At 38.1% G+C, this 12,766-nt stretch overlaps 1 protein-coding gene across 1 annotated transcript in view; it reads right to left on the reverse strand.

Moving 5' to 3' along the window:
• RORB (RAR related orphan receptor B) overlaps positions 1–12,766 on the reverse strand; it is a 192,788-nt gene that overhangs the window by 17,523 nt on the left and 162,499 nt on the right. The window contains exons 5-9 of the mRNA XM_007969506.3: positions 12,141–12,262; positions 10,614–10,746; positions 7,670–7,777; positions 5,541–5,651; positions 1,523–1,635 (exon numbers count right to left, since the gene is read on the reverse strand). Of these exons, the coding sequence (XP_007967697.1) occupies positions 1,523–1,635; positions 5,541–5,651; positions 7,670–7,777; positions 10,614–10,746; positions 12,141–12,262 (587 nt within the window). The remainder of the gene's footprint in view (positions 1–1,522; positions 1,636–5,540; positions 5,652–7,669; positions 7,778–10,613; positions 10,747–12,140; positions 12,263–12,766) is intronic.

Genomic DNA, 12,766 nt, shown 5'->3' on the forward strand with positions numbered 1-12,766 from the left:
AGACAATCCTCCCAAGCAAGCAGAATAGCAAGAATTTTCATGTAACTTTGTGTTTTTTCAAGACTTTAATTTTAGGATGGTAAATATGGGGACAAAAGTCTTCAGGAGATCCCAAATGCAGAAAACGTCCCTCCACATTAATTAACAAGATGTATTTATGCAGATACGCTACCAAGCAACTATAGAGACACACGCATATATTTACATTATTGTCTTTTCTGCCCAGTGAATCTGAAAGAAAGCATGTTGAAGTTCTGCTATTGATTGGGAGAATACAGGTGCAGAGAGTAGGTGATTTGTCCTTGACCACCTAATAAATGAAAAGTTACGTCAAAGAGAACTATTGCTCTATAATGTGGAAATGTTCTTGCTAGTGATGCGTTAATTTTAACAAAATGTTGCCATAATGAAGCAGCATATTTAACTCATGGAGGTTTTTTATAGCAGTACTCTGTATGTGCAAAGTAAAATCTGATGGTGTTTCCAAATAGAGTCTTTACCATCCCCCTTTTTAAAACAAAGAACTTCAAGGGCAGAGTGGGAAGGTTTTAATGATAAAAATATAAAGAGTAGGATTCCTATGATCTTCAACGAAGAATAAGCTCAATTTCTTAATTTCTTACCCTCTAAAATATTCTGGTTCTTAAGAAATCAAAGATACTTTAAAATCTAAGATAATTCTGGCTGCCCAAAAATTTCAGTTCTTGACAAATCAAAGGTACTTTAAGATATAAAATAATGCTGAATACCAATCATTGAGAATTACCTTTTCCTTTGGGATTATTTTACTTTGGTAAACACTTTTTTTCAGTACTCTAATTAAAGATCATTCTTAATTAAGCTGAATCAAGAAATTGATGGCATGTTGCATGAATTTTGTTCCAGGGAAACTTGCCCATTTTGAAAGAACGTCTCAGCATGAAGAGATCAGCGTCGCAGGGAAATTTACAAGTCATCGGTCTGATCTTGCACTCTGGGTAGGAATGTCGTTTATAACATACCTGAGAAGTGACTAGGTAGTACCTACTAGAACATGACCTATGACACGTAGCTCACTGCTTTACACAGTAGTCCGCCCCCCCCCCGCCCCCCGCCCCGTGCAACAATTCTTATCATTTGCTGGTTCTTATTTTGAATAAAAATCTACCTACTTTTAACTTTGTCCAAGACCTGGCTCCTGAACCAGCACAAAGCCCTCTCTTTCTTCACATATGAATTTTGAAGACTTGTTTCCTTGCTTCGAGTGTTTGTTCTTCTGATAAAACACCCTTGGTTTCTTTGATTTGTCTTCCTGCACCTTGGGTTCAGATCTGTCAATATCATCCTTCTACAAGAAAGCTCTTTTTGCAATCTATTACAGTTCGCTAGTCTCTCTTTTAAATTGCATACCTCAAAATTTATGCAGTCTTTGGTAACTTTCAGAAATTACTGCTGCTGAGAAATTTCCCTTGATTTATAAGCAGGCCTTTTTTCTCACTGTGCTCTCTTTTGGTTGTGGTGGCTCTGTGATCTGGGGACCTACCTTTGCCAAGGTCTCATCATCCAGGTGATTCTTCTGAATCACATGTTGAAGTGCAAAATAAATTTTTTCCTGAAGCTTCTGGACCTTCCTTGGTTCTATAAGCCAGGCTCGGTCTGATGAAAGAAAGAGTAGATAAGTGGAGGGAACATCAACTTTATTTTGCTTCACCCACATATATAAGTGCCAAACTTCAGACCCATTTCATATTATTTAGTTCTAAGTTGCTTCTGAAGACATGTCATTATTTACATAAAGCATAAGTATTTCATAGGCAATACCATGATGCCAGGAATGCACAATATTATGACACAGGAAATCACTTTGCAGAAAAGGACACAATGGTTCAGATGATCTGCTTCTTTGTTTCTTATTGTCTGTGACAATTTACATCTCTCACTCTTTGCTTTGGACATATGCTTAGGTTTTCTTTCAAAGTAGAAGTTAGCGATTTGTGAAGAAGAATTATAGAAGTGAAGAAAATCACAGGAATATTTTTGGTGTTCAGGATCCCTTTTCCTTTTCTCAGCTTATTTTCTCATCAGATATAAAGCTGAAGCTATGTTAGAATTTATGTAGCATAAACATAAATCAGTTTCAAAAATTCACTTCTAAGTTCTATTTTCCTATATTGAATTCTTAAATGGTGAATAGGATAATCCCTTCTTTCCTTCCTCCCTCTCTTTATCTGTTTCTCCCTGCCCTCAGACCCTCTCTCCCTTCTTTCCTTCCTTCCCTCCTTTCTTCCTCTCTTTTTTTCTCCCTCCCTTCCTCCCTCCCTCCCACACTTCTTTCCTTCCCTCCTCCCCCTCTCCTTCACTCTTTCCTTCCTTCCTTCCTAGAAGATTTATATACTGTGGTGACAAAATTCAGCCCAGTGCCTTAGTTTGGACCTTTATGGAAGAGACACTCCAAATCTTCAAATGCCGAACAAATACTCATGGAAAAGAACTTGAACATGATCTTTCTGAACACAGTTCAGGTCAGGTAAGAAACTCAATTCTGTAACCCTATACAGGATGAAGACAAGTCTAGCCAACAGTTAAGCAAACCCTTACGTAAGTAAGTACAAAAGCTTTCAGTGACAATTGTCAATCAGAATACATTAAGTTCCCCTCCCTCTCCCTTCCCTAAGCTGTTTGGAGCTGAATAAACAGTGGCTTTTATGTCAGGACCCTGGAGAAAGAATAGGGGGCTGTCTGGCAGGAGATGGAGCCTACATAGGCTGGAAATCTTTTTGAATATGGCACTAAGCCAGGGTGGCAAATGAGGTATTTGGAGTTCGTAAAGCCTCTCAGTGTGGGTCTGCTAGCAGCACTGGAAGAGTCCCCACTAGGTAGAGTAAACCAAATTGCATGCTTCCAAACTTCTCAGAATTTAATGATGATAGCATGTTTTTTTTTCTAGAAAAAGGCCAAACAGCTCAGCTGATTTCTAATTCAGAAGGTAGAGGCTAGCTTTTCTTCTGGAGTGATCATTTTCACAGATCGTTCATATTTAATATATTTGATATTTCATGTCTTAAATATTTGCTGCTTAAAATTTACTGACTTGCTACAAATATACCTAAAGAGAAGAGTGACTCTAACGCTTCCTTTGAGCAAACAAGAACTAGAGGAAAACCATCTCCCTCATCTATAGATCCACTGGCTTAGATTTCGTTTTCTATTGAACTATTCTCAATGGAAATAATCAAATGCAATGAGAAAATGGTAGAAGGAAAATTATTTGGCATGTGGCTGCTAACAGAGAAAAGTATTCTTGTCACTTCTTCCATCTATCTTTGTGCTTCCAAGCCTGGGAAACTTTCTAGGGTTTAAAAAAAAAAAAAAAGGCCTAGAGGAACAGCTTGATTTTAGACAGAGCCATAAAAGAAACTGTTAGTAAAAACACTCTATGTGATAACTAATTTCCATTTTTGATAAAGTGGTTAAATAAAAAACAGTAGCAAATTAAAAATATCCTGATAAGACCATCAAGAATCGTATTAGGAATAATAAAGCCTAACAGATAAAAACTGTAGACATTAGTGTTACTGGAAAATAGAGCTACAATGGCATGTTAAAATTATAATATGTAATCTTATATCACAGGTAAGATTAATTTCTTTCAGTTTCATTGAAAAATATAATAGGGCATATATACGAAAAGAGTTCTGGTCTCTACAGATAAATGGTTAACAGAAGAAATGAGTCTCTTGCCTTAAAAATTAGGCAAGAATTTGTTTTGCTTTCTGTAGAGACTTGTCAGTGATGCTGTTATCCCTTAACCGAAAATGTAATAGAACAACAGCTGAGTAAGTAACTGAATTCTCATTCTGGCTAGAGAGCCATGTATTTATTACTATATTATTGTCGTTATATTATTATGATTATATTATTCATTATTATATTTTAAGCTGGCATATACTTTGTTTTGTTTTGTTTTGTTTTTCTGAGACAGAGTTTCAGTCTTGTTGCCCAGGCTGGAGTGCAATGGCACAATCTCGGCTTACTGCAACCTCCGCCTCCTGGGTTCAAGTGATTCTCCTGCCTCAGCTTCCCAAGGAACTGGAGTTACAGGCACCCACCCCCATACCCAGCTAGTTTTTGTATTTTTGGTAGAAACGGTTCTTCACCATGTTAGCCAGGCTGGTCTCAAACTCCTGACCTCAGGTGAACCGCTGGCCTCGGCCTCGGCCTCCCAAAGTGTTGGGATTACAGGCATGAGCCACCACGCCAGGTGTAGCATATACTTTTAAAAAGTATTTCACTCACTACAGTTCTAGTTGATCTATAAATATTGTCATACCTTGAATTCTTTAAAAACTTGGCATTTCTGTGCATTTTAGAACCAGCAGAGGTCTTAGTTATTATGGAGTCCGTCCCTCTTATTTTATAGACGAGGAAACTAGGGCTCTGAGGGGTCAAATGTTTAATATCACACAGATACATAGTGACAGAGCTGACACCAGAATGTCCACCTCCATGTCTGAAGTTTTTCCTCTTCTACCGGGCAGTCTTCAGTATGAGTAATTTTCCCCTCTGCTGTCCTTACCTCCTTTTAAAACTTCTGATACAAGTGACCCTTCTACAATGTGGGTTTGAACTGTGTAGGTCCAGTTATATGAAGATTTTCCTTCTGTTTCTGCCACCCCGGGACTGCGAGACCAAACCCCCCTCTTCCTCCTTCTCCTCAACCTACTCAGTGTAAAGATGACCAGGATGAAGACCTTTATGATAATCCACTTCCACTTAATGAAAAGGAAATCTGTTTCCTTTTGCTAATAATTTTCTGAGTACCATTTTCTTTTCTCTAGCTTACTTTACTGTAAGAATACAGTATACAATACATTTAACATGCAAAGTATGTATCAATCAACTGTTTATGTGATCAGCGAGGCTTCTGGTCAACAGTAGGCTATTGGTAGTGAAATTTTTTGGAGTCAGAGGTTACATGCAGATTTTTGACTGCATGCAGGGGACTGATGCTCTGACCCCTGCATTGTTCAAGGTCCAATGTATTGCTAAGAAAATAGGCACTAGCATTTGTCTGAAGTGAGCACATCAACATGAATTTGGGCAAAGATGCCAACACAAGAGGTATTTAAAGAGTAGTAAGTGTTCCTTTTACTTATGTAGGTCCCCATTCTGGAGCTTTCATGTAGGTACATTTCTACTGTGTCTCATCCAACTGGACATTTATTTTCTAGGTACTTTATTCTTAAAGTCAAAATAGAACTTGGCTGTAACTCAGGCCACTATTGGTCTTCCTTTATTTGTTAAGGAATGATTCTGCTTATCTGAATCTGGAATAACCCCTACCCCATGCTCTACTCTTGCTTTTGGGCCAAAATTGGTCATTTTAATAAACTTGAGGCTACTTCGCTTTTCACTGTCCAAAAATATCAGAAGCTTGGTCTTTACCAAAATACAGTTCTGTTAAAGTTTCTCCCGAACACTTTGGCTTAGGCAGGTGTCATCAATGTTAAAAATAGTAAAACAAGTTTTTAAAAAAGGTAAGAGAACTGAGACTGCCCTACCTGGAGATATCAGAACAGCAGATGAGAACAAAGCGATCTCCTCCTCGGTCAGCTGCAAGGAACACAAATTCTTTGCAAAGTCAAATGCTTCATTCACTAGGTCATCAGAACCTATAAAGGAGAAGAAAAATGGAATAAAAATACTTGAACTTGAAATGGGGCAATAGTAAGAAAAATCTCATAATCAATAAGCTATCCAAGGAGGTGCATACTAGACTTCTAGAAAAGATATTTTTTAAGTTTCTAATTATGAAAAGTGATTGACACTAATCAAAGAATGAGAAAATTGGGCAACATCTTGGCCAGGCAATCGAAGTTAACATTACCTACCAACAACAAGCAAGTAGACCTGGTGCGTGAGCAGTGTCACATCTGCCTGGGAGTCCATACTATGATTATATCCTTATAAATTTGAAATGCTTTCACATTAAAGAATATAAAATAAGTGATTTGGGGATCCTTTACAATAGAGATAGTATTCATAGAAAACCTAAAACATTACATATAGGGGCTGAGAATTGTCAGTCTTCGTAGCACTTGAAGCTAGCAATGTAAGGTATTCTGATCTTTTAAACTGAGACGTTAGAAATATCTTTTGGAACAGAGATGAGATACACTTCAGTTTTGCAATTTCCTTGGAAATTTGATTAAGGAGCTAGAGTTCATTTCTTATTACCTTCTAATGAATGACTCACAGGTCAGTTGCTTAGCTGTTGTGAATTTTGGAAAATAATGTTGCATCTCTACACTGATCCCTGGTAAATGTTTATTTGATGAAGCTGGAAATATTCTGAGGTTGCTTGCCAAGGCTTTTCCTCCTTTCTTGAAAATCTAGCCTTGGAGATGACATGGATGTGTATCAACTGTAGAAGGGAAACATTGCCAGCCCCGATGGACTTGTTGTTGGCTGCCATATCAACTAACAGCACAAGAGGTGAAAGGGCAGTGGCCTTCTTTGGTGTCCATGAGCAGGATATGGAACAAATGGCACTATCAATCGTTAAAACGTTTCCTGGCATCAGCCCATCTTTGCTAATGTTCTTCCTATCCATGCCATGCACTGATGACTGGATGTGATGATATACAACACTTCCAAACAAAGACTGACTCTGTTAGTGCATTCCCGCAGGAATGGTCTGGGATCATTGTGGACAGGTTGGCATGAACTCTCTGTGCTCCCAGAACTTTGTGAATTAACTTCTGTGGGTGAGAAACAAGTAGAGGAGCTCCTCTTTGAATTAACTATCTTAACTCATGATGATAAATTGACATAAGAAACTTAAGAGGTCACCCCCATGGATGACCAGGGGTCTACGCAATATACAATAAAGTTGGAAAAAAAAAAACTGATCTCACAAAGAATGATCCGTAATTCAGCCCAGCTCTTTTAGCATCAGTCTCTGGTTCTTTCTTTTTCTTTCTTTCTTTTCTTTCTTTCTTTTCTTTTCTTTCTTTCCTTCCTTCCTTCCTTCCTTCCTTCCTTCCTTCCTTCCTTCCTTCCTTCCTTCCTTCCTTCCTTCCTTTCTTCCTTCCTTCCTTCCTTCTTTCCTTCCTTCTTTCTTTCTTTTTTTTTTATAGGGTTTCGCTTTGTCACCCAGGCTGTAGTGCAGTGGTGTGAAGATGACTCACTGTAGCCTCGATCTCCCAGGATCAAGTACTCTTCCTGCCTCGGCCTCCCAACTAGCTGGGACTACAGGTGTGTATCACATGCCTGGCTAATTTTATTTACTTATTTTATTTATGTGAGATGGAGTCTTGCTCTGTCACACAAGCTGGAGTGCAGTGGCATGATCTCGGCTTACAGCAACCTCCGCCTCCTGTGTTCAAGCGATTCTCTTGCCTCAGCCTCCCGAGTAGTTGGGATTACAGGCGTGAGCCACCATGCCCATGTCTCAATAGGGTTGTTTTCAGGAGGGTCTTCAGTTCTCTCTTTCTTTTGTATTGGAGGCCACAGTTACAAGATCAGGAGAGGCTCGCCTGAATTAGAAGCTCACCTGGTCCATCCCTTATCGAATAATGAGATACTGGTTCACATCAAAGAATCAAGGCATTTCATCTGCCAATTTCAATCTAAGTGGAGAAACTGATGGTAGCTAATAAAATTGTGTCCTCATCAAAGGGAAACTTACCTAAGGCTTTGAACATTTGCATTCCTCCATATTTTCCTTCAAACAGAACAGTGTTGTTTAATGGGTTGAAGGCACGGCACATTCTCACTAAAACCACTTCCAAGCAACCTATGAGTAAAAAATAAAAATAAAAATAAAGTAAAAATATACATATATATCCAATAATAAGAAGTTATTACTGCATATAGCTAAGAGACTTTCAAGAACTTTAAAACACATAGAGAGACACATACAGACACACAGGCACACACCTGCAGCAATCCCTTAAGTTCCTTCCCCTAAAATAACTACTAGGTTGGTGCAAAAATAATTGCAGTTTTTGCCATTGAAAGTAATGGCAAAAACCTAATATATTTGCACCAACTTAATATGATAGAAATAAAGTTTTCTTGATACTTACATGAAGAATTAAGGAGAAAATATATTTTACAGGTGGCTAAGCTGGAGGGCAGTGACATTACTTGTTGAAAATAAATTTCTCTCTATTTTTTGACTAATATTGAAGCTAGTTCGATTCTTGAATTCGCAATTGATGAAATGCGGGCAGGAATTGTGTCGGCAGTGATAGGCAGCCATGATTATTGTATTCACTCTTGCATCTCCAGGACCAAGAAAAGTTTCTGGCGTGTAGTAGTTGCTAAGTAAATATTTATTGAATGAATTTGTTTACTACCATTGTTTTTCCCTTTGAGCACTATTAACATCCTGAGGAAATACTGCTGCATAGCCTCTCCATGTTTTGGAGAAATGGACTTTTGCCCCACAGTGTAGTTGAAATTAACAGCCAGACTCAGCAGCCACAGATTTGTATGAGAGCATCACACTGGTGATTAGCCTACAACTTTGGTACCTGTCTTAGGCCACCACTTCATCTTTGTGTCTCTGTTTTATTTCCTTTGCTGTAAATATGTTTGCTGATTTCTCTCTGCTTGTCTTTGGTATGTCACCTAGCATAGAGGCTTATACATGGGGAGGATTTTCAAGTATTAATTGAAGGAATGCTTTTCTGACACACACAGTAGATGGGTACCATTTATTGAGTATCTACACAATCGAAGGAACTTTCTTTGGCCTCTTACATTCATTTTTTATCTTTGCTCCTTACAGTAGCTATTTCAGATGAGTTTATTAGCCCTATTTTATGGAGGAGTTACGCGAGGCTTGAAAATATTAAGTACCCTACCTTTTTGACTAGAGTCAACATTTTTACACCAGGTAGAGATGTTAAAGATTATATGGTTCAGTGGTTCCCAAATGTCAGCCCATGGATTGGCTATATCTGAGTCTTAGTTAGAGATACAGTGAACTGGGTTCCCCTCCAGGAGATTTGGATTCCATGGGACTCACAGTGCCCATGTCTCTGAACTGTCAACAGTCTCCTTTGATGTTGTTGATGTAATTCCGAGTTTGGAATTCATTGTTTCTAGTCCATCTCTTTATTTTATAAATGAAGAAACTGCTACCTAGAGAGTTTAGCTCAAGGTCATATATCAAGATTTCACTTTTCAAAGAGGGTCAGAAAAAATATCTTCCATCCCATATGTTTTCTAGGACCTTACCACTCCCCTATCAAGTAGTAGAATCCATGTCTCCTGTCCTTAAATCTGGGTGGGCCTTCATGACTGATGGTATATAATGGAAATAACAATATGTGTTTTCTGAAGTTAAGTTAGAAAAGTCTATGCATTTCTGCCTTGTTTTCTTGGGGAGCTAGCTTTTGGAGCATAGTGATTATGTTGTGAGCAAATCCAAGCAGTCTATGGAGGGTCTCACATGGAGAGGAACTGAGGCCCCCAGCCCAGTTCTAGGCTGTGAACCAGCACAACTCATCAGCCATGTGAATGAGCCAATTTGAAAGTGGATTCCTCTGCCCTCAGCTGAACTGACTCAGTGAATGCCACATGGAGCAGAGATAAGGTCATCCCTGCTGAGTCCTGCCCAAATTGTAGCTTTGAGAGCAAAATAAATAATTCCTGTTGTTTTAGTTAAATTTTGCAGTGGTTTCGATGACTGGTACATCAAGTTGGCACTTCAGTCTAGGTTTTCATCAGCTTGCGTCATTGGGTAAAGAAGCAGCAATATCTTAGAATAACAGTTATATTTGGCCCAAGTTCAAATGCCAACTTTGCCATGTACTGGTTTTGTAATATTGAACATAGATCTTCACTTCTCTGAATCTTTTCCTCCTCCTCTGTAAGATGGAAATAATAATATAGATCTCACAAGATTACTTGAGATGTCATAGGGAAACAAACATATATGTGTGTTATTTTACATATAAGTATGTTATTATTATCATGGCTTAGGACTATGAAAATTCACATAAACACCATCGTGGTTCTTATTTTCTATTTTCAAAGGGGCCCAAGAAAGACAAATAATTTCTTTTTCCTGTTTGGTAATAACATCTGCAAAGTCAATCGTATGCAGAGTTTCTTGAGCTACTTCCGTTAAAATTGTGTGTGTCAGAGAGTGTGTGAGGGAAGGGTAGGGAAAGATTAGAGTACCGTGGAGTTTCTCCTGGTGTATACTGGCTGCAGGCTATCCTCATTAAAATGATTGGAAATGACCACAGAGGCAGAACTCAGCTAGCCTGCATTTTTTTTTTCCTTTCACAGAAGGCAAGGAGTACATTTTAGCGCCGGCTCAGCAATTCAGCCACCTTGACACGCTAATTACTTGCACTGCCTGTCAAGCTGCGTATCTCAACCTCCGCAATTAATAGCTCCACTTTCAATAAGCAAAATTGTGTTTGACTTCAAAGGGGAACTGAATGAGTATCAGGGCATTTTTATTACTGAGCGTTTCCTCGGGGAGTTGGCTGACAATGTGGGTGGTAGAAACGAGCTGCATATCGGAAGGAGGATTTTCTAGAACCAACACAGTGCTAAGGGCTGACCACATCCTTATCTGAAATAGGCCCCCCATGAATCTTCTTGCTTACCTGACTTCAGAAGTAGAATTTGATCATTTTGACAGAGCTCCATGAAGCCTGTTATCCGCTTTGCAAACTCCACCACGTATTGGATGGCGTGAGTGATCTGGATGGCACATTGTTGCCACAGTGCTTCCCTGGACTTCAGGAGAGAAGACACGCAATGTAAAGAGGGCAAATGACTTATGGAGAGTCCACAGAACACTCAGATTTGCCTTCCTGGTGTTCACCTGTCAGTTGGGGCCCAAGGAGGGAATTTATAGGATTCCTTTAAAAGAAGACGGCACTACTTTTATTTTATTTTTTCCCTAAGATAACATTTTGACCTGTTTGGACTTCAGTAGGCCAAAATGATCAAAGTACTGAGGCTAAAATAACAGCAACATTGTTTATAGTATGTAAGGATAGCTTTGTTATTTTCTTTACTATTTTTTCCTCCTTTTTCTCCTTCTCACCTAAACGAAGCCTGAGTTTGTAAAGAAAATAACAGATCTATCTTTATATACTATTAATATAAAAAGCAAAGCTTTGCATTGAGGGATAGTGGTTTCATTCACAGGCCTCCATGACGTCATTTTCATGGGTACCTGATGGACACTAAATTTGTATTATTTTTATGTTGTGTCTTTTTTCCAGACCTACAGAGATTGTTTTTTGGCATAAAAAGAATTCCGAGGAAAAAGGCATTATATTAAGTCAAATCATTCTCCTAAGTTCAATAGAATCCCCCAGATATATTTAGTCCTTGGGTTATTTTTTGAAATGTGTTAATTCTAATTTGTATTGACCATAGCGACCCAATACCTTTGTTTCCCTCTTTATATAAAAATACTAAGATATAATTGTTCTGGTGGAGAAAAATCAGCATATTGTAAACATTTATTTAGATATACACATACTTATATATTTTATTAAAGTTCCATCTACTGGTAGATTTTGTAATTGGGGATCTCTATCCCAAAGTAATATAATGTAAATGCTGAAAAACAACAATAAATTCCTCTTAAAAACTTCTTCAATAAACCCAAAGAAATAACATAGTGTAATAATAAAAATACGGGATGAGTTGTTCCTTTTTTTTGGACTCTTTTTAACATATAGGGCAAGAAGAAAATTTAGAAAGCTTTGTTCTATATATTTGTTGTGTAAGTTTGTGACAGTTACAACTGCTGTGATTATTACATTGCTCCTGCTCCTTGCCTTGACCCAAGAAGTCATCAAGAGATGTCCTAAAGTCATTTGATGAAGGCACAGTCTCTGTAGTCACTCAAATAGGGCAGTGGTTTTCAATCAGGGTAGTTTTGCCTCCTTAGAAACAGGTGGCAGTATCTGGAGACATTTCTGGTTGTCACAAGTATGTGTGAGGGCAATGCCACATCTAGTGGGTAGAGCCAGGGATGCTGGTAAGTATCGAAAAATTTGCAGGATGCCCTTACAGAAAAGAATTGCCCAGCGCAACGTGCCAATAGTGCTGAGTTTGAGCAAGACAGCAATAGGGTAATCACAGGAAAACTTTCTCATGGTTGCCCAGAGTACCTTGCTTTGATAAGCTTTAATTTCTTCATAGGTGTGGGTCTGCCACGCCAGCTGGTGCAGCTCTTCCATGGTGTACTGACATGTCTCCAAATGGGACTTAATGATGTTCTGTGCAATTCGATCTGTGAGAAAAGATATCAAGTCAAAGTTTTGTGAATAAAATCACTCTGCTCATTAGCTTTTAATGTGTTTACTATAAGAATGCCTTTTGGAGATACTCCAACTGTATTAAAGTGTCTTTAGCATTGCTATCTATCTTAAAATCTTCAGACAAACTCTTTATTGCCTTTTTTCAACTTTCAGTATTTTAATCAAAATTTACTGCTTTCCCCCAGATCTTTTGATCACAACTTAGGGGTTTTACAAGTTGTAAACCATTCAAAGGTATTTATTTTTTAAAAAGACATAAAATTATCATATTTCTTGCTTTTTGGCTTGAAAGTCAACTAACAGTTTTAACACTTGTACTCCAAAACACTTTAAAATGTTTTGAAAATCACTAGAACCCTATTGTTTATCTCAGAAAGGGGGCATTAAAATATAAATTTATTTTCCTATATATTTTTTAAAAGGAAGCATTAAAGAATAAACTAAAAGAAAGGCTATGTATAGAGGAAATAGGGAAT

The sequence above is a fragment of the Chlorocebus sabaeus genome, chromosome 12, assembly GCF_047675955.1.
Source record: "Chlorocebus sabaeus isolate Y175 chromosome 12, mChlSab1.0.hap1, whole genome shotgun sequence".
Classification (NCBI taxonomy): domain Eukaryota; kingdom Metazoa; phylum Chordata; class Mammalia; order Primates; family Cercopithecidae; genus Chlorocebus; species Chlorocebus sabaeus.